Source organism: Podarcis pityusensis, assembly GCF_964106645.2.
Source record: "Podarcis pityusensis genome assembly, chromosome: 1".
In the NCBI taxonomy this organism is placed as follows: Eukaryota; Metazoa; Chordata; class Lepidosauria; order Squamata; family Lacertidae; genus Podarcis; species Podarcis pityusensis.
Genome location: NC_138028.1, coordinates 135534257 through 135552977, shown reverse-complemented (window position 1 = coordinate 135552977; position 18721 = coordinate 135534257). Strand labels below are relative to the sequence as shown.

Here is an 18721-nt window from a genome sequence, read left to right as displayed (position 1 = left end):
TTAGAGGTCACTCAAGCAATAATGGATTAGGACTTTCACTACAATTCGTATGGGGGTGTGGCAAATATGAATGTGTTGATGCCCTATTCAGTCATGTTGTTTGCTTGTAAAGGCACACCAAACATCACATCTATGCATGCTGCTGTCCTTGAGGCGGGGTGCAAAGCCTTCTGCTTGTGAAGGCTCCCAATGTGATATAGAATCCCTCAGAACTGTGTTTCTGAATAATGCAGGCAGCTTCCATGAGTAGAGGAGGCTCCCTGCTTTGAACTCAAGGAGAGTGGCAGTCAGCTGTAGTGATCAGATCAGTCAAGGAGGGCGGCAGTCAGTCTTGGTGAAATGAGCGCCTGAACCTAGTGCGCTTGTCTCGCTACTTGCACCCAGCCTTTACACACAAGCAGCACTCTCAGATTCTTGTCTTCAGTCTTTGCAAATATCATTTAGTCTCCCTCCCCACCTCCTACCCCAGCCTCTAGTCCAGGCTTCCTCAACCTCCACCTTCCAGATGTTTTGAGACTACAATTCCCAGCATCCCTGACCACTGGTCCTGCTAGCTAGGAATCATGGGAGTTGTAGGCCAAAACCATCTGGAGTGCCAAGGTTGAGGAAGCCTGCTCTAGTCACTACAACAACTAGAGACAAGTATTGCTAATATAGGTAGGCAGGCAAGAGTCACTTTTTTGAACTTTGGTTGGCATTCCTAAAAATAATAGTTGGCATTTAGTATCAATATTTATTTAGCTTTGATTTGTCAGAAGGCCTTGCTTTTTTCTACCAGTAGAGGACACCCATCACCTGAGTTCTTAGATCTGGAAAAGGACAATTCTTACAACACATAGGATTTATACATTGTTTCTAATGAAAGTGAATTATGAACATTTCACAATCCACTCTCTACAAGGTTTTGTTATTTGTACTTACAGGAGGGAGCAGCCTTTCTTGCCCTGTCCTGTCTTTGGCCATTTGCTGATAAAAGCTGTGAATGGAGCTAGTAGTGATGGTTACGAAAAGCATGGAGTTCTTTGATAGTTATACACCTCTGGAATCGGGAAGATCTATTACTCATTGCATTATTTAAGAAGTGGAAGTAAGCGGTTGCCCTGTAATATCCTAGTGGTCAAATAAATTATGTACTAAAGAAAAGTAAAATATTGACTCTTATATAACCTTGGTCAATTGTATATTCTATCTAGGTAGAAAAAAAAATTAAAGTTTTGCAGAAATTTGCCCAACCCCCACTCCTATAGTGTAAGTTGACAAGGGGAGGTATGGGAAGGCGACCATAAGAATGCGTGGTCAGGGTAAAATATGAATGCTCTTTTGGCAGAATATGAAAGGTTCGTGACTGACCATTTGAGGCTTCAGCAGAGTAGCCTGTACAAGTACAAAACAATGAGAATTGGTACACAGTTTACTTTTTCTTACACGCAAGAAGTCCTGACAATCTTTGGGCCCATGCTTGCATGAAGAAATGTAACATGAACTGAAAGATCACTGATGTGATGAGTAATGGTTTGTTTGGCTGGAGCAGTATCTTTTCCAGCAGTTATAGTAGTGTAAATCACTGTTGTCTATATACCTTTGATTGCCCAGCTGGTATGCAACATTTGTCCATGACAGTGTGTACCTGATAATGGTTGAGACTGCTTGTGTGTGTGCTGCATGAACAGATCTGGGAATTAGGAACCTGCATGCTTTTATAACATGAAATGGAACTCATTCCCCCATCCACCAGCCTGCAAAAATCCTGTGCATATTTGGAAATTCATGCTGTCTCACGTTCTAAGGTAGAAGGTATTTCACTAATTTCCACAATGACCCCCCTCTGGTCTTGCTGCTGCTGTGATACTCAGGGCTAAACTTAATGTTGTGTCTAAACAGACAAACCACAGGCCCAGGTTAAGACATAGGCACAGGTAGCATGATGGCAACAGGACCAGCGAAAGAGTGCAGCAGTTTTCATCTCTCCAGGAACCCATGCATTATGTGCACACTGGGCCTCTGTCTCGCTGATGCCATTCCTTACCCTTCACAGTGCACTACTGTATTTTTGTCAGCTCCTGCCAACCAGGTTCAGTCAATCTAAAAAGTGCCAAATGCCTGGCTGTACAGCATGAGCTGCAGCTTCATCCTTAGGTTTTGCTGCAGATTTCCTATTTGTGGAACCATTGTGCACTTAGTCCTAGAGTTGGAAGTCTCTTTGTAATTAAGAACACTGAATGTTTCTGGTACCCCCAAAGTGCACATGTCATGTAAGTATCCAGGAGGGAAGGAACCCGGCTTCGACTCTCAAGGCTTCAGTGACTGCGTTAAAGGCATAGAGAGGTAGCCTCCTAGGTCTCCACAGTGCTCACACAGCTTATTTTTCTCCCAATGAACCCAACACATCCAACTGTAAAGTTGAATTTTTTAAACCTTCTGTACCTGAGTCTGACCAAACTGCAGGAGGCAGTAGAAGACAGGAGTGCCTGGTGTGCTCTGGTCCATGGGGTCACGAAGAGTCGGACACGACTAAACAACAACACAACCTGAAGAGCAAGTTGAACTTGAGGACATTTTGTAAGAGAAGTGAAACTAAAAGCAAATAGCACCAGAATAAACAATGAGGAAATAGACTAACATTTTGAGAAAAATCGTGGTACTGTTATACTTTGTAACATACACGAATTTATTGTTGAACTGGTGCTGCTTATGGGCACCATTTTTTGCAGTGTTCTTATGACGCCAATTCCTTTTCTTTTCTATTTACATTTAAATCAGAAATTTCCTTAACACCACAAATCAATTAAGTAAAAATAGTACATTATACATCTGTAGTCTTTGCTGGTGTTGTAGCTTGTTAGTGCAATTTTGGTGGGCAGGTTATGTGTGGTGACGTTTCACTGGGTGGCCTTTTACACTGCACCCCCGTTTCCATTGGCTCCTCACCTGAGCACACAACCTTGCTGTTTTATTTCTGGTAGCCAAAACTTATAAGAATGTGCCTATTTCTAGCAGTTGCTGTATGCTGAAGGTATACTTGAATTTCAACAACCCAGTTAAGAGAAGCTGTTCTCTCTCAATCTCCACACAGTACTTATAAGGGATTACCTTGGAGACTATAATCAAAATACACACACAGTACAAGGAGAGTCTTGCAGAAGATCTTATCATTCTTGTGTGATCTTTAGGTAAAAATCTAAAACTAAAACAAAAAAACACACAGCTCCATTGTGAAATTTTATAATGATTGCTTTTGCACACTTTTGGGTTTGTTTGTTTTTAAGTTGTATAGATGCAGAAATACTTGCACACGTGCCCAGAATAGAAAGGACTAGGGAAGAGAGATTGAGGGAAGGGACAAACATTCTCCCCCCCCCCATACATCCACTGCTATGGATGGCAAGCCACAGAATAGCAATGAAAAAACATGAAAAAGTGGCCCTGTGGAAGCCAATGTACCAAATAGGCACACAGAAAAATTAGATCTTAGTGACCCTTTGTGATAAAAGGCAGGCCTTGACCTGGATGCACCCATAGACAGAGCACATCATGCCAAGGTCATAGGAACTCAGGCAACTGGGATTGGGGGGGGGGCAGAAAAACCCTGCTCCAAGGCCCAGCTCTCCCACGTTCACTTAAGAAGGACAGCTCTTAAGATACATTCTTTATATTTTTAGCTGGAGACCAGGAGGCATGGTTTCCTCTGATAGATGCTCCTTTTTATGTGCCATTTTGTTGATTATTTGCAATAACAAAATACTCTCTTATAATCTCAGCCAGTGGCTTCTGGCCCAAAGCAGCAGTGATGATCCTGAGCTCACTGAATCCAGTAAGGAAAATGTGTGCACTTGGATATTAGAACTCCAGGAAACATTTTTGGAAAAGAAGCTGATTCTGCATTTACAATATTTGTGGCAGTTAAGAAGCTACTTCTTACCAAATCCAGAGTCCCCAGTATTCTGTGTGAACTGCTTTAAAATATGACTGGAACTTTAAACAATTTGGTGGTTTGTTTTTTTAAAAAATGTAATAACTATTTTAAAGTTACGAGCATAAGCATATGTTTTTCTTTTAGATGCTAACTAAGGATTAAGGCTGCCTTTCATTCCACTCATTGATCTGATGGCGCAGGAAGCAGTGGATTTTTAAGCAAAATAGAATACCTTCTCAACAACAACTGTTGTGTTATCACACTTTGAATTGTAGAAGCAACATAAAATTATTGGAGATATTGCTGAGGTGATATGGGCAGTCCCCCATGCATGGCAATATTTGCCAGAGGTGTAACTTGCTGCTTTCTTTTCCTCTCCACCCCTTTCTTAGGTTGGCATAGGACCAGGTGCCGGTTTCAATGTTAACATGGCATTTACTGGTGGTCTTGATCCACCCATGGGAGATACAGAATACTTGACGGCTTTCAGGTAATCCTCTCTGCTTTTCCTGCCTATATTTCTCCCTAAATGTGCCCTTTGAGTTGTTGTATGTGTGTTTGTGTACACACACACACCTCTCTCTCTCTGTGTTGAGTACCTTGCTGTTCTGAGACAAAGGAATTAAAGCTGACTGCAAGTGGCAAGGTGCTGATGCAATATGGAAAGATTGGCACATGGACACTGTTCACCAGCACAATATTGATAACCCTCATGCATGCATTCATGTTATAATAATGAATAGGATTCTCTCTCAAACATGAAACACAGTGAAATTGCCATTGTGCATAACTTTGTATAGAAAAGCCATTTTGTACAAATTCCCATTTTATGACACAATTTCCCAAAGTTGTGACCCAGTTCAGATGATCATTCAAGACTTCATAAGCCATGGTTTATGAAACAACCTCAGGTCATTGGCCATTCCAGGCTAGTTGCTGCATGTTGTCTGCTTTAATAGTGCTAATAATAAAAATTGATTTCAGTTGATCTGGATTTACAAGCAAAGCAAATTTCTACCTTATTGTTAGAACAGGAGACAGAGGGTGGTATTCCATGCTAGTCCTCCTCATATGAGACCCATTGAAGTTAACGGGCATGATTAACTTAGGTTCATTAATTTCAGTGGGTCTACTCTGAGAAGGACTTACCGTACTTTTCTCTCTATAACACGCAGATTTTTTCTCCTAAAAAGTAAGGAGAAATGTCTGTGCGTGTTATTGAGCGAATGTGGTCCCTGGAGCCAACCCTCCCGAGCACAGGGGCAAAAATCGGGCAAAAATCCAATCGCGCGCATCAGGGAGAAGGGAGCTCCGTGAGAGAGGAAGCTGTTGCTTTCCTGCATTCTGCCTCAGGGTCTTACTGCCCACCCTCTTCTGTTTCGGTTGCTGTTTGCTCAAACAGAACAAAGAGCAGGCAAATCCCCTCCCCTCCAGGCAACCCCTCCCCTCCAGGCAAGCAGAGGGGAAAGCAAAGGATCTCCGTGCTCCGGTGCTGCTTCGTCCAGGGAAGCATTTTAGGGACTCGCAAGCAGCCGGAAGACATGCAGGTGGGAGAGAGAGAAAGAGAGAGGGCTGGCTTGTGTGTGTGGGGGGGGGGGGGACTTTTGCCTTCCTTTCCTCCATCCCGTTAAACTCCTCTCCTGCATTCTTAGCCAGCTGCTTCTCTGCACACCCCCCTCGTGCTCCTTGTCCCTTCTGTGTTTTTCCTTCCCTCCCCACTTAAAACGTGGTTACAAAGCACGGATCCACATGGATCCTCAGGATCTTTGCATTGGGTCACCCCAAATTCACCATCAGATCACATAGCATGTCCATGGCTACAGCCTGCACCAAAATAATCACACACCCACTTTTGCCTGGGGCCACAATGGTGCAAAAACGTGGTTACAAAGCACAGATCCACATGGATTCTCAGGATTTTTGCATCGGGCTACCCCAAACTCACCCTCAGATCACATGTCTGTGGCCACAGCATGAGGCACAAAAATGATACATCCACTGTTTCATTCAGAATTTTTTCCCCTTATTTTCCTCCTCTAAAAACAATGTGCATGTTATGGTTAGGTGCGTGTTATAGAGCGAAAAATACGGTAATTAAACACAACCAAGAATAGTAACCAAGAAGGTAGGGAAGCAGAATAGAAAGAATGTCCCCTGCCAGCACAGAACTAATTGCATTTTCATCCATATTTAAGTAATTTGTTAATACCTATCTAAATTTGGTTCCACAATGCATATGTATTCTTTACTTGTTATTTATTTCCATCACCTCTGATGGGCCACTTTGGTCTTATTCTGCTGTTTCAGTGAATTCAAGTAAGTAGAGCATTGCTTGATCAAAGAGTTTATAACCAGATTGGAAGAAAATATTGAGGGAATCACAGTTCTCGGTATCATAATTCTATGTATATGCTTTCAAATCTCATCAAAGGAAATCATAATACACAGCACAGTCTGGAATACATAATTCTTTTATTGAAGTTTTAACTAAGGTCTTTAAAGTAAGAGCTTTCAAGTATCCATGAGCTAAGTAGCTTGCACTATTCAAGTGTCTTTTGTTTTTAAAATGGAGAGTCATAATGTATAGGTTCACTTGAGATACATGGAATTTTGCTGTGCATCTGTGCTCTGTACATCGTTTAAGTGCTACTCCAGTGTACCTAGATGTGAGCACATCATGCTAAATGGACAAAGATTGCAGTTAAGCTCATCCTCCTGTGTACTGTGTACTATTGAGCTACATAGTGAACTTATTGCCTGATATGGGGAGAGTTTTAGGAAAGTACTTTCCATGATGTATAGGTATAGATAATACCAGAGGAGTGAATACATTCCCTACCTCTGATTTATAGCATCATATGAGCATTGCAGATCTATGCTTCCCTGTCAGATGGCTGTGGTTGTCATGCTCATCTCGAGCCACATATGTTAAATGAAGAAGTGTGCAACACTAAATCAAGGTACTGCCATTACTTTCCCTTCAGCAAGAAACAATTGTAAAGACCAGTGGTTGAGTACATGTCTTCACAGCAAACTGTTATGGATCACTTACACACAGTGAGTTTTGTTTAGATTATTGTCACTTGTGAAAAAAAATATTTTAAGCTAGCAATATCCCTCTGTACACAGGGACACATTATTAAAAGATTAAAGATTATTAAAAAAACTTAATAATGATTGTGGCATTTACTGGTAGGTAGACTTGCCAACTTTCAGGTTTTGTTTTACAGTCGTACCTTGGATCACAAACGCCTTGTGAATTGAATGTTCTGGCTCCCGTACGCTGCAAACCTGGAAGAGAATGTTCCGGTTTGTGAACGTTCTTTGGAACCCGAATGTCTGACGTGACTTCTGCAGCTTCTGATTGGCTGCAGGAGCTTCCTACAGTCAATTGGAAGCTTCACTTTGGTTTTGGAAGTCAAATGGACTTCTGGAACGGATTCCGTTTGACATCCGAGGTACCACTGTATTTTCTAAAACTGATATGAAAAGCTTTACAATTATTTTGAATAACTCTCATCTGTTCCCTTTCTTTTATGGTGATCCCCACAGAGCGTTACTGTGGGGTACTCAAGCCTGCTATACCTAAAAGCTTAGTTCCTGCTTACTGCAAAGCACCACAGAATACAAGCAGTACATAGGAAGTTGTCTTCTACTGGGTCAGGCCATTGGGTCATCTAGTTCAGCTTTGAGTTTTGAGTTCTGTCCCAGCCCTACCTGAAGATGATGTGGGTTGAGCCTGGGACCTTCTACATGCAAACCAGATTCTCTGCCTCTGAGCTGAGGCCTTTCTTTAAAAGCTTGATCAATTGCACTAATAGTTCCAGTCTGTTCCTGAGACCAGATTTTTATTGTCCACAACAGGTGACCACTGTCTTCTCAAAAATGTTCAGTACAGAAGTCTGTGATGCTCGTGTATTGAATGATACTGCCACTGGTCCTTGCCACAAAAGAACCCAATGCATTGCCAGTATCCTTTGGGCAATCTCCACCTTTTCTGGTCTCTTTGAATACTTCTAGATCTTCGCCTTACCCTGGTTAAGGAATGAGTTATTCGTAAAAGCCTTCCTGTGGATTTTACTATTGGTGAAGGGGAAGAACTTCAGTACCATCTTGGATAGAGGTGTCGCTGTTGAAGGGCAGACACTGTTGCCCTGTGACTGGGCATCCACTTCAGCTGGAAAAACCAGGACAGCCCTGAGTTTGGACCAGGGCCACTTGGTGGATGCAACCAGCTACTTGTCTCTCAGCTAGATGTCTCCAGTGGTTTCAAAATATTTGGATCTTGTGCCATATTGAATACAGATAACTAGGTGTCAGCATTGCTATATAAAGCATAAGTATGGAAGCACTGCATTCCCATCCAGTTCCCAGCTTCTCCTCCTCGCTTTGCTACAGCTTCCACTTCAGGTGATGAATAGGGAGTGCGGCCATTCACTGCTGCCCCCTCAACCACCTGGATTGAGCTTCTTTTGAAGTGTGGATTTACATAGACGTTTTCAAATACATTTTTTCTCCTGGGCTTGTAGCTTCTGCTTCTGCTTTGTGGCAGACAGAACTTGCCACTGCATCTCTCTCTCTCTTCCCAGCTGGAAGAGCAGCTGGGTTAAGGCAAGTGTTGATGCCCCAGATGACAGTGGTACTGGAATGGGGGTGGATGGGGGTGAAGGAGGTGAGAGATGACAGATATGTAAAATGGGAGGGGGGGGATAAAGATCTAAGAGGTATTTGTATGCTAGAGTGCTCCCCCCTTCCACGTGATGATAACAATACACCTTTTGTTCTCCGTGCTGCTCTTTACTGTTGCCAGGGTCTCTCACATTTCCAGTTCTACTGCAGTTCTAAGTATCTGAATGCAAATACTCCCTGAGAAGAGGCACCAGCTTCAGTCCTCTCAAATGGGCCATAGGCAAACCAGAGTGAACGGTTGCCTTCTTATCTGTGTTGCCTAGCCTTGACTCTTGCACCCACTGCCCAGCCTGGAATGTCAGCCAGGTGGGCCAGATCACCACTGGCCAAGCTGTTATCCCCCACTCCCTGTGGGGCACAAACCTGTGTCTGCTAGAAAAACGTAGGATTGCACACCACATCTATAGAAAACAATTCCAGCAGTCCATGCCTATGTGCACACACCTTCAGCCTGGAAGTTATGTTGGAAACCTGTTTAATCTTGTGCCAAGTCCCCCTGCCCCATGATAATAGATTGTCAAGTGGCCTTTGAGGTTCATAACCAGCTGCTTTGAAAAACCTTTTCCTGATTCACTTCTATTCATTTTAATGTAAAAAGGTTCTTTGAAGTTTACAATTCATAGTCCCCAGAGCGGCAGAAAAGTGAAGGGAATGGGCTGTATTCCCCCCCCCCCCATCTTATGAGGCAATGCATGCCTTAAAAGCAGCACCTTGTTACTCTGGCCCATTGAATGCCACGTTGCATTTCCAAGGGATCAAACCAAAAGTTGAAGAAAAGATAAGAAAATTAGCCCTAATGAAATCCAGAAGCTACAGGCAGTTTCACTATGAACTTAGAAACTCAGAATGCAGAACTGAGCTGTAATTCAAACCAGTCCAAATGCAAAATTCAGATGCTTTGAAGTCTTCAGATGAATCAGTGGAGATCCTTTTGAGCTAGGCAAAGATACACATGCCTTCCCTTTAACTCCTAGTATACTTTGTTCATGAAAAGGTAGCTGCCGTCTGTGAAAAATATAAGAAAGAAAATATTCTCTTCAGCTGCAGAATGTCAGTGGAATTACTATATATTCTAATGAAACCAGACACTGTTGTGAAACTAGAGGCCTTTTACTGAAATATTAATGGGTTAGTTGGTGTCAGTGTGAGAATTCCACTCTCTACCGCTTTACCCATTGTTTCTGGGCAGCAAGATTGTCTCCTTTTTACAGGCACCTGAGACAGGTGAATTGTCTTCTTCACCCACTAGAATGTAATCCAGAATCATGTATTCAATAACACAGTGTTACAGCTAGTCCATCAGTCATTAACAACTTCCCTAAACAGGGCTGCCTTCAGATGTCTTATAAATGTTATATAGTTGGTTATTTCCTTGACATCTGATGGGAGGGCATTCCACAGGGCGGGTGCTGTTCCCTGTAACTTCACTTCTCGCAGTGAGGGAACCGCCAGAAGGCCCTCGGCGCTAGACCTCAGTGTCTGGGCAGAACGATGGGGGTGGAGGCGCTCCTTCAGGTATACTGGGCCAAGGCTGTTAAGGGCTTTAAAGGTCAGCACCAACACTTTGAATTGTGCTCTGAAACATACTGGGAGCCTATGTAGGTCTTTCAAGACCAGTGTTATATAGTCTTGGCGGCCGCTCCCAGTCACCAGTCTAGCTGCTGCATTCTGGATTAGTTGTAGTTTCCAGGCCACCTTCAAAGGTAGTCCCACGTAGAGCACGTTGCAGTAGTCTAAGCGAGAGATAACCAGAGCATGCACCACTCTGGCGAGACAGTCTGCGGGCAGGGAGGGTCTCAGCCTGCATACCAGATGGAGCTGGTAGACAACTGCCCTGGACACAGAATTGACCTGTGCCTCCATGGACAGCTGTGAGCCCAAAATGACTCCCAGGCTGCACAGCTGCTCCTTCAGGGGTACAGTTACCCCATTTAGGACCAGGGAGTCCTCTACACCCGCCCACCCCCTGTCCCCCAAGAACAGTACTTCTGTCTTGTCAGGATTCAACCTCAATTTGTTAGCCACCATCCGTCCTCCAACTACTTAATCATTGATGTCTCTAAATGGTGTACACAGAATTCCAAACTATAAAAATAAATCCTATAAAAATTAAGCACCATAAAAATTCATCATAAAGCTGGACACTACAGGAATGCTAGCATTCCTCTCAAGATAGGGCAAGTGCCTAATATCTGCATTTTCTGGGGGGAAATTGACATTTTTGTTCTGACAGCCTGGATAAATGGGTCTTCACCACAATAATCTACTTTGTATGGTTTTAGTTTTGTTTTAAATACATTTGCTGCTTTTTTGTGTTTTTAAATGTTCTTAATTTTCTTTAGTGTACATCACCTTGAGATGGTTGTTTAGAAGGCTATTACTAAGTCAGTGATGTTGATGATAATCCTCCACCATAGGCAAACTATCCTTGTTCAAGAATAGCTGTGGTTGGTGCACCAGCTGTAGCTGGTCCAAGGCACTCCTAGCTGCTGAGCCTCAAGTGACAAAGATGGATTCAGGAGCACTCCCAACAAGGAACCTGTTATTTCAGAGGGAGAGTAGTCCAATCAGGAATAGGCAAATGACTGTTCTCGACGCAGGAACCCCTCATCCACACTGCTTCTGTCTTCCTAGGGTTCAGGCTCAGTTTATTAGCCCTCATCCATTCCACAACTGTATCCAGAAATGTTCTAGCATACTAATGATACTTTGCCTCAAAACTCCCAATCACCATCCCAGTGGCATTCATTGGCAACAGGATTGTGCCTAGTAGCCATAGCACAAGGACTGTGAGGCATTCTCGAAACATGGCCCTGCAGGAAGGACTGGAGCCCCTGTAAAACTGTGCCCCCAATACCCACCCTACAGAAGTTGTCTATCTTAGTCAGTGGTATCAAAAGCCACAGGCAGACTGAGAGGCAGCGTCCCATTCTTGATACAAGCTGTCTATCAGGACTGAAATTTAAAATATCTATTTGAAGCTGCAGATTCTTTGTAATGTTTGTTTATTTGATACAACAGTGCTTTTCTAAAAGTGTATCACAATTTGAGATGCTTGTCCTTCAGTCTATTCAGATTTGTGTGAATGAAACATGCATTAATTCTCTCCCCTCCCCCCCTTTATGTTACTATATCAAGAATGAAATCACAGAGATTTAACCATGCAGTTAAGTTCTTAAAACCTATAAAATCAATGGGACTCAGGCACTCCCACCTGGTGATTTGGATTACCATCATTAGCCGCAACCTAAAGAAATGTGATGGAACTATATCATTTTCTATGCTATGCAACTGCTCACAGATCTGAAGAACAAGCTACCTTTTACATTGTGGCCCAAACAACTCAAGAAATGCCCTTGTACACTGTCTGGTTCCCTTTCTAGTCCTTTCTTCCATATTTTGTTCTATATTTTGTGCTAAAAGCACCCTTGAACAAGATTCTATCTCATTGTAGCTGTCCATTGAGGAGCAAGGCATAGTAATGTGCTTTCTATTGTTCCTTTTTTTGTTACAGAACAGTAGTAATGCCTATTGCTAATGAGTTTGCTCCAGATGTTGTGCTGGTATCATCTGGTTTTGATGCAGTAGAAGGTCATCCTGCACCACTTGGAGGATATAATCTGTCAGCAAAATGTAAGTCCCCACAGGCTTAAATTTCAGTGATCTCATTTTCTTTGCAAATTTACCCTGTTATCTATTTGAGTTGTCTGTTTAATAATAACTCACTGTACCTAGACTCTTCCTACACTTGTTAGTTTGGGGAGGGTTTTTTATAGGTAATAATATAATATAATATAATATAATATAATATAATATAATATAATATAATATAATATTCAGTCCAATCACAAACAATGCAAAAACACACTTCCCTGTTACACATAGAATTCAGATTCCTTCTTCTATTTATCTAAACATTATTATCCCACCTCATCAATAGCTGGCAGTAGCTTACAAATGCAATATAAAATAAAGACCTTGAAATAGCATAATTAAAAACAGTAAAATGAAATTAGCAACAAAATGCAGGAAAAAACAGCATTAAACCCAAAGACCTATCTTAAAAGTTAGACAGATATGGAGTCGGTGCCTTTTTCTAGATCAGGCATAGGCAAACTCCAGCCCTCCAGATGTTTGGGACTACAATGCTCATCATCCCTGACCACTGGTCCTGTTAGCTAGGGATGATGGGAATTGTAGTCCCAAACATCTGGAGGGCCGGAGTTTGCCTATGCCGGTTACAGACCAATAGGTGCCAGAATGTATCTCCCTCAGAAGACCCACCCCAGAGCCCAAAGAGGATATCTTTTGGGGGGGCGGTGTCTCCTCACAAGCCAGAGGCAACTTCTGTCAGGCTTCACTTGTGGGGCTACCTGGAGGGTGGGGGTGGGACTTCCTCTTCCTCCCAGGAGAAAGTGATGGCTTGCCTGCCTGTGAGCCAGAGCAGCCTGGGGGCTTGTTCAGCTGAGGTGTGGCTTTTCTGCGTGTCAGTTTGCAGAAGAGCCTCAGCAAAGCTGTCCTACACCTCCATCTTGCCTGCCCCTCTCTGGAGCTCGTAGAGGATAACCCCTTCAGGAGCCGGAAGTGCCAGCGGGGTTTTGCTGAGGCTGGTCAGGTCTCTCTCCCCCCCCCCCCCCAGCTGAGAGGTGCCAGATGCAGTTCCGGTGAGTTCCAGTGGGGGGAAAGCCCTGCTTGTGGTGAATGTGCAAACCATCAGGGCTGAGTGTGCAAACCATAAGTTCTTTGGAGGTGTAAAAAGTTTTGGTTGAATCACAAAACACGTTAACAAATAATGGGTTGCAGCCAACAAAGGGATCTGGTGGGGAACACTCCTTCTGGGTGGTTTGTCCTACTTTGGTCATCACCCTACACTCTGCTCTCATCTGTGGCTCCTAGAAGCTGTCAGCTTGTGACGGTGGCCATAGCCCAGGTAACGGCTTTGACTGGTTGACTAAACCATGTGAAGGGGAGCCAGTGGGTCTTAAACCCACGGTGAGTTAGGGACCTGTCTTGTGAGGAAGACTTCTGGAGTAAACCCTGAAGAAAAATCTGTACCTGCGGCCTTGTGGGATATCTTCAGGAGAGGAAAAGGCTAAGGAGTAAACAATACACAGTCCCTAGAATGTTTGGATGGCATCTTGTATGTCTCCTTCTGGCAACTCCGGTAGCCAAGCTGGTGTCAAATATTTTGCTTTGCTTTGCACCACATCCGTGAGACTGGGACGGGAGGTCTTGTACACGCTGCCCAAGCTTGCACCCTGTAGAGGTCCCTTTGGTTTTGCAAATGCAGCAAACCAACAAAGTTGCCCCATTTGCACATGGACTTATGCCTATGCAGTGGAGGTTTCCCTCCCCCCCCCATCTGTTTTGGCAGTTTCCCCAACCCTCTGGAACAAATTTGGAGTGGGGTGGGGAGAGCATGGGGGGGGGCGTGTTCCATTGCATAAGTCCTTGTGCACACATGACAACTGAGTTGAATGCAATGCAATGTGATTAAATAAGTTTGGTTCTACCAAATACCTTTATAAGTAATTTTATTCATTTTTATAATGTTTCCAACTTTATAGAATAAATTAAATCTGTTAATTGTTGCCCTTCCTTGCATTTCTTGCATCGCAGGCTTTGGGTACCTGACAAAACAGCTCATGGGTCTTGCTGGAGGACGAATCATTTTAGCTCTTGAAGGAGGCCATGACCTAACAGCCATTTGTGATGCATCTGAAGCGTGCGTTTCTGCTTTGCTAGGAATTGAGGTATAAAAAAAAAACCAAAGCAAAGTTGTTATTTATTATTTGTTTTTGCACATATACTGTGATATGCCATCAGTAGTAGCATCAGTGATTATATTATAATCTCAGTTTGAAACCTATCAGTTTTGTATTGTTATGTATTGGGCAATATTTTCTGTATAAGAACAATAATCAATCATGCTACAACTGAGATGCAGGAGCATGTTCTAGTCCTAATATTTTCCTTTTTAATTGTCAAAATTTAAACTGAAAATTAAAGTATCAGAAATTCTCACATACTTTGACTTATATTCATTCTCAAAGTAACTGCAGCTTTAGTTACTTATGTTGTCAAAATGTTGCAAACAGCAAACGGGCTTTACGTACATGTCTACGTTTTTGTAATCGAACTGCATTTTGAACTGCAAAGTGGAGAACTGAGTAATTAGGTATGCTTTATTTTCCTAGTCACATTTCTGGCTAATTTCTACCACACAGCAGCATAATTTGATTGGTGCAAAGAACAAGTAATCTAATATGCCTGTAGAAGATTTCACTGAAAGCACCACAGTCTATCTTAGTTCTGCTGCCTTATGGTGTGCAAGCTACCTTAGCTTTTTGTAGCTTCATGAAAATTCCATTTTCAGTTTAACATATTTAAGCCATAAAAGGTTGATGGTCAAGGAAGTAACAGTCACTTCAGATTACAAACAAGTAAAAGATATTATGAAGTTGCCCATGCGTTGGTAAAATTATGTGCAAATCTACATCTCGTCCTCAGACAATTCTGTATACTTGAGATAAACTCTGAGCACATGGATCTCACTTGGGAAAGAAGTGAATGTCACTAATTCATATTATTGTGAAAATATGTAGCAGAGGTATGAGGATACCATGCAACTACTATTATTGTCTTCACCAGTGGTGAAAATATGTACATTTATGTAATTCTAAGCAACTATAAAACCCATTCATTGAGGGTTCTCCAAAAACTAAGCAAAGCTCAAGGCTTCAATCAGTACTTGGAACTGGAAAAAGAATTTTCTTTTTGATCTGAATGGCTGACCCAGTTTGGCTGTGACCAGGTTGCAATGGAGAAATTGTGTACGCGCCTCAATCCTCATAGAGCCTGGGACAATTCTCACATTTGAATTTTTTCCTAGACACACTCTTTTTGGTGACCTCTCTAAGTCTGAGAATAGTCATGACAGACAAATTAGTTCAAGATATATCATTTTTTCAGAGATATAAGAGAAATTCATCTACCACAAACAAAATACCATATTTGTTTTAAAATATTTAAATGGCTATATTTATATGTTATATAAATAGACCACCTTAACATCATCCAAACATGGGCAAAGAGCAAAGAATTTAGCTCAGCAGGAGTCAATATTTGAATTTTAGAAGCCTTAAAATGTGCTGAAGAGTCAGAGTGTCATACTTAAAGTTCTTAAATCCCTCACTTTGGGAAAGTTATTTGTCCCTAGAGTATGCCATTTTCGAATATGGCCAGGTTCATTCATTTGTGATAGAAGGCTGTCAAAATAAGGTCCCGATTGGAAAATTTCAAAGAATATTAACACATTTGAAGTGCCAAGTGAAAGGCTGCTTCACGTTGCCAAATATAAATGAGAAGCCACCACTACTAGATTGCTGAAGGTGGCCACAGAACTGCATTTAAAAACAAACAGATAATTAGAACATCTTTTATTTCAGAGTTCTTTTCTGTAAAGGGTTAGAGGCAACAGCATTTTTTGAGGGAATGGGAAAGAAGCAGCAATTATAGATTATAGATTATAGTGAGGCAGCAAAGGGCAGGGCACTGCCACTCTCGAAAGTTGTGTCCTGCTTTCAGAAAGAAACTAGCAATGGAAGAGCTGCATTTTATCCTTGTAGGAAGTGGTGAGTAGTCAGTAGTGTTAACAGCCAGACAGGAAGCATAACTTGGTTATGTAGAATTCTATAACAACTGTTGAAATAATACTTATTTTTTAAAATTCAATTAATCTAAAGTGCACATTTTTAATCATTTCAGCTTGATCCTATTCCTGAAAAGGTATTACAGCAGAGAGCAAATGCTAATGCAGTACATTCCATTGAGAAGGTCATTGAAATACACAGTGAGTACCTGGGAGCAGTCATTGCTATTCCACAGTTTAACGGAGTTCCTGATTTCATCAGTTTAAAGGGAAGCTATGTAGTTCCATTAACTCAAATAATAAACCACAACTTCAACTTGCATGCAGACTGCTTTACACTAAGAAAATCTATGGAGATGTAAAATAATTCTGAAAGAAATTATATTAAATGTTTCATCATATAAAATCAGAAGGGTTATTCTACAAGCACCCAGAGGCAAGGAGTAAACCATTAGAACTAACAAAATCAATTAAAAACATAATATACACAAGTAAGAATCAAAATGCATATTGTAATAGAAAAGCCCCAAAGTTTCAATACTAAAAAATGCAAATAGCAAAGATAGCTGGAGAATAAATCTGTAATGAGGCAAATAAATTGACAGGAGTTCAGTATCTGATCTTGGAAAAAGGAAACATGGTGGAAAAATGAGGTGGAGAGTGCAGATTATTTGGAATTTGTCTCATAAATCACTTCTTTTGGAATGGGCTAACTGGTTACTTGCCAGCCACTTCACTTTATGTTTCTTATGCCTATGGTTGCATGGTTAAAGTGCGTCTTGCGCATGCTGCCTAACAGCCATGTTGATTATAATTTTTCATAGATAGATGGTGAGCTTTTAATTGTATTTTGTATGGATGGATGTGTTTTGTATTGTAAATTGTGATCTACGATAAGATCACTTGTGATTAGGAGTGGGATATAAGTTGTATAAAGAAATATTTTAAAACTTTAATTTTTAAGCCTGTTGAATTTTTTTGCCTTTGACCAACTTTCAACATGTGGGCAGGACATTCACCTGACATCATGATGTCAGATGATGGGCAGGTGTGTTGTCTGGCCCACCTGTCAAAGTCCTCTTGCAGCACTTCCCAAGCACCTGGCAGCCAGCTTGCTGAGCGCCTGGGAACCCCAGCGCAAGAGACTTTGCCATCCCCATTGTCCAGCAAAACACCAAGCTGACAAAGCTGCTTTCCGCAGGCCAGCTGTGTGCTTGAGTTCTCCCAAGGGAAGCTGGTTGCAGAGCCAATGCTGCAGGGTTGAACTCACTTCCCAAGTGGTGGTGGGCAGGGATTTCAGCCATTCCTTTCTGCAAAAGAATTCCGCAAGGGAAGCTCAGTGGTGCAGCTGATCCAGCCATGTCTGTCCCTGCCCCACATGTGCCCGGATGTCACATATCAGGTTGAATGTGGGACAGCCGGGTGAAGTCTAAGGAAAACAGTCTCACAGCATGGGTGTAGCCAGAATTTTTGTTAGGGGGGCAGGCTTTTGTTAGGGGGGGCATAACCTCAGATTTGTATTGCTTTTTATTGATTTAGGGGGGCAGCTGCCCTCCCTGCCCCCCCCTTAGCTACACCCATGTTTCACAGGCCAAATCAGGACCCTTGGCAGGCCAGAGGTTCCCCACCCTACTCTAGTCCCAACATCCTATTGTTTCCCTGTGTGAGGCTCTTTGGGTAGGACCTGTTAAACCTGTTCTTTGTAAAATGGTATGTACATGGATGGTGCTATGTCAGTAGTAGTGATAATAGTTGGGTTTTTTCTGTAGCTATACTAAAAGCAATGGGCAGTAGTGGATTGCCTAATGGCATATCATTTTTTATTTCCTCTAGGTAAGTACTGGCACTCACTCCAGCGCTATTCCTCAACAGTCAGCTATTCTTTGATAGATGCACAGAAGTGTGAGAACGAAGAAGCAGAAACTGTAACAGCTATGGCATCATTATCAGTGGGGGTCAAGCCACCACATGACAAAAAGTGAGCTTCACTTCTTTCCATCTGCTTATATCTAAAACAGTGGTGTTTTAGGCAAAAAGTGGGAAATTAGGCATCTGCAGGTGAAGCACATTAGGCTTCAGCATAGTGTCCTGATTTGAAGAAAAACAAAAAAGGGTTGGGTTCAGCAAGGAGAAAAATAAAATTGAGTGCAATACTTTGAAAAGACTTGTTTGCTGGTAAGATGTATTAGCTTCAGGCTGCAGCAGGATTGATTTATGTTTAATACTAGAAGTACATCAATTGATCATTGCCTGTACAACTGCATGTGTGCGCATCACCACAACCCGGAAGTGGTCAGAAAATGGGGCAGGATTATGCATGCTCACCGACATGTGTGGGGGTCAGGAACACAACAGTTTTGAATAATTGAACAGTGGAACCAATTGCTTACCATAATATGAAATATTCCTCTATAGATTCTAAAGCTGCTCTCGGGTCTCCCATCAAGTGGGTCTAGAAAATTGCATTT

At 42.2% G+C, this 18721-nt stretch overlaps 1 protein-coding gene across 6 annotated transcripts in view; it reads left to right on the top strand.

Annotated features, from left to right (window-relative positions):
- Positions 1-18721, top strand: part of HDAC4 (histone deacetylase 4) — a 130156-nt gene that overhangs the window by 105176 nt on the left and 6259 nt on the right. For all 6 annotated transcript variants that reach the window (XM_081015997.1, XM_081015999.1, XM_081016002.1 and 3 more), the window contains 5 exons: positions 4306-4403; positions 12117-12235; positions 14222-14355; positions 16370-16454; positions 18087-18231. In XM_081015997.1, the coding sequence (XP_080872123.1) occupies positions 4306-4403; positions 12117-12235; positions 14222-14355; positions 16370-16454; positions 18087-18231 (581 nt within the window). The remainder of the gene's footprint in view (positions 1-4305; positions 4404-12116; positions 12236-14221; positions 14356-16369; positions 16455-18086; positions 18232-18721) is intronic.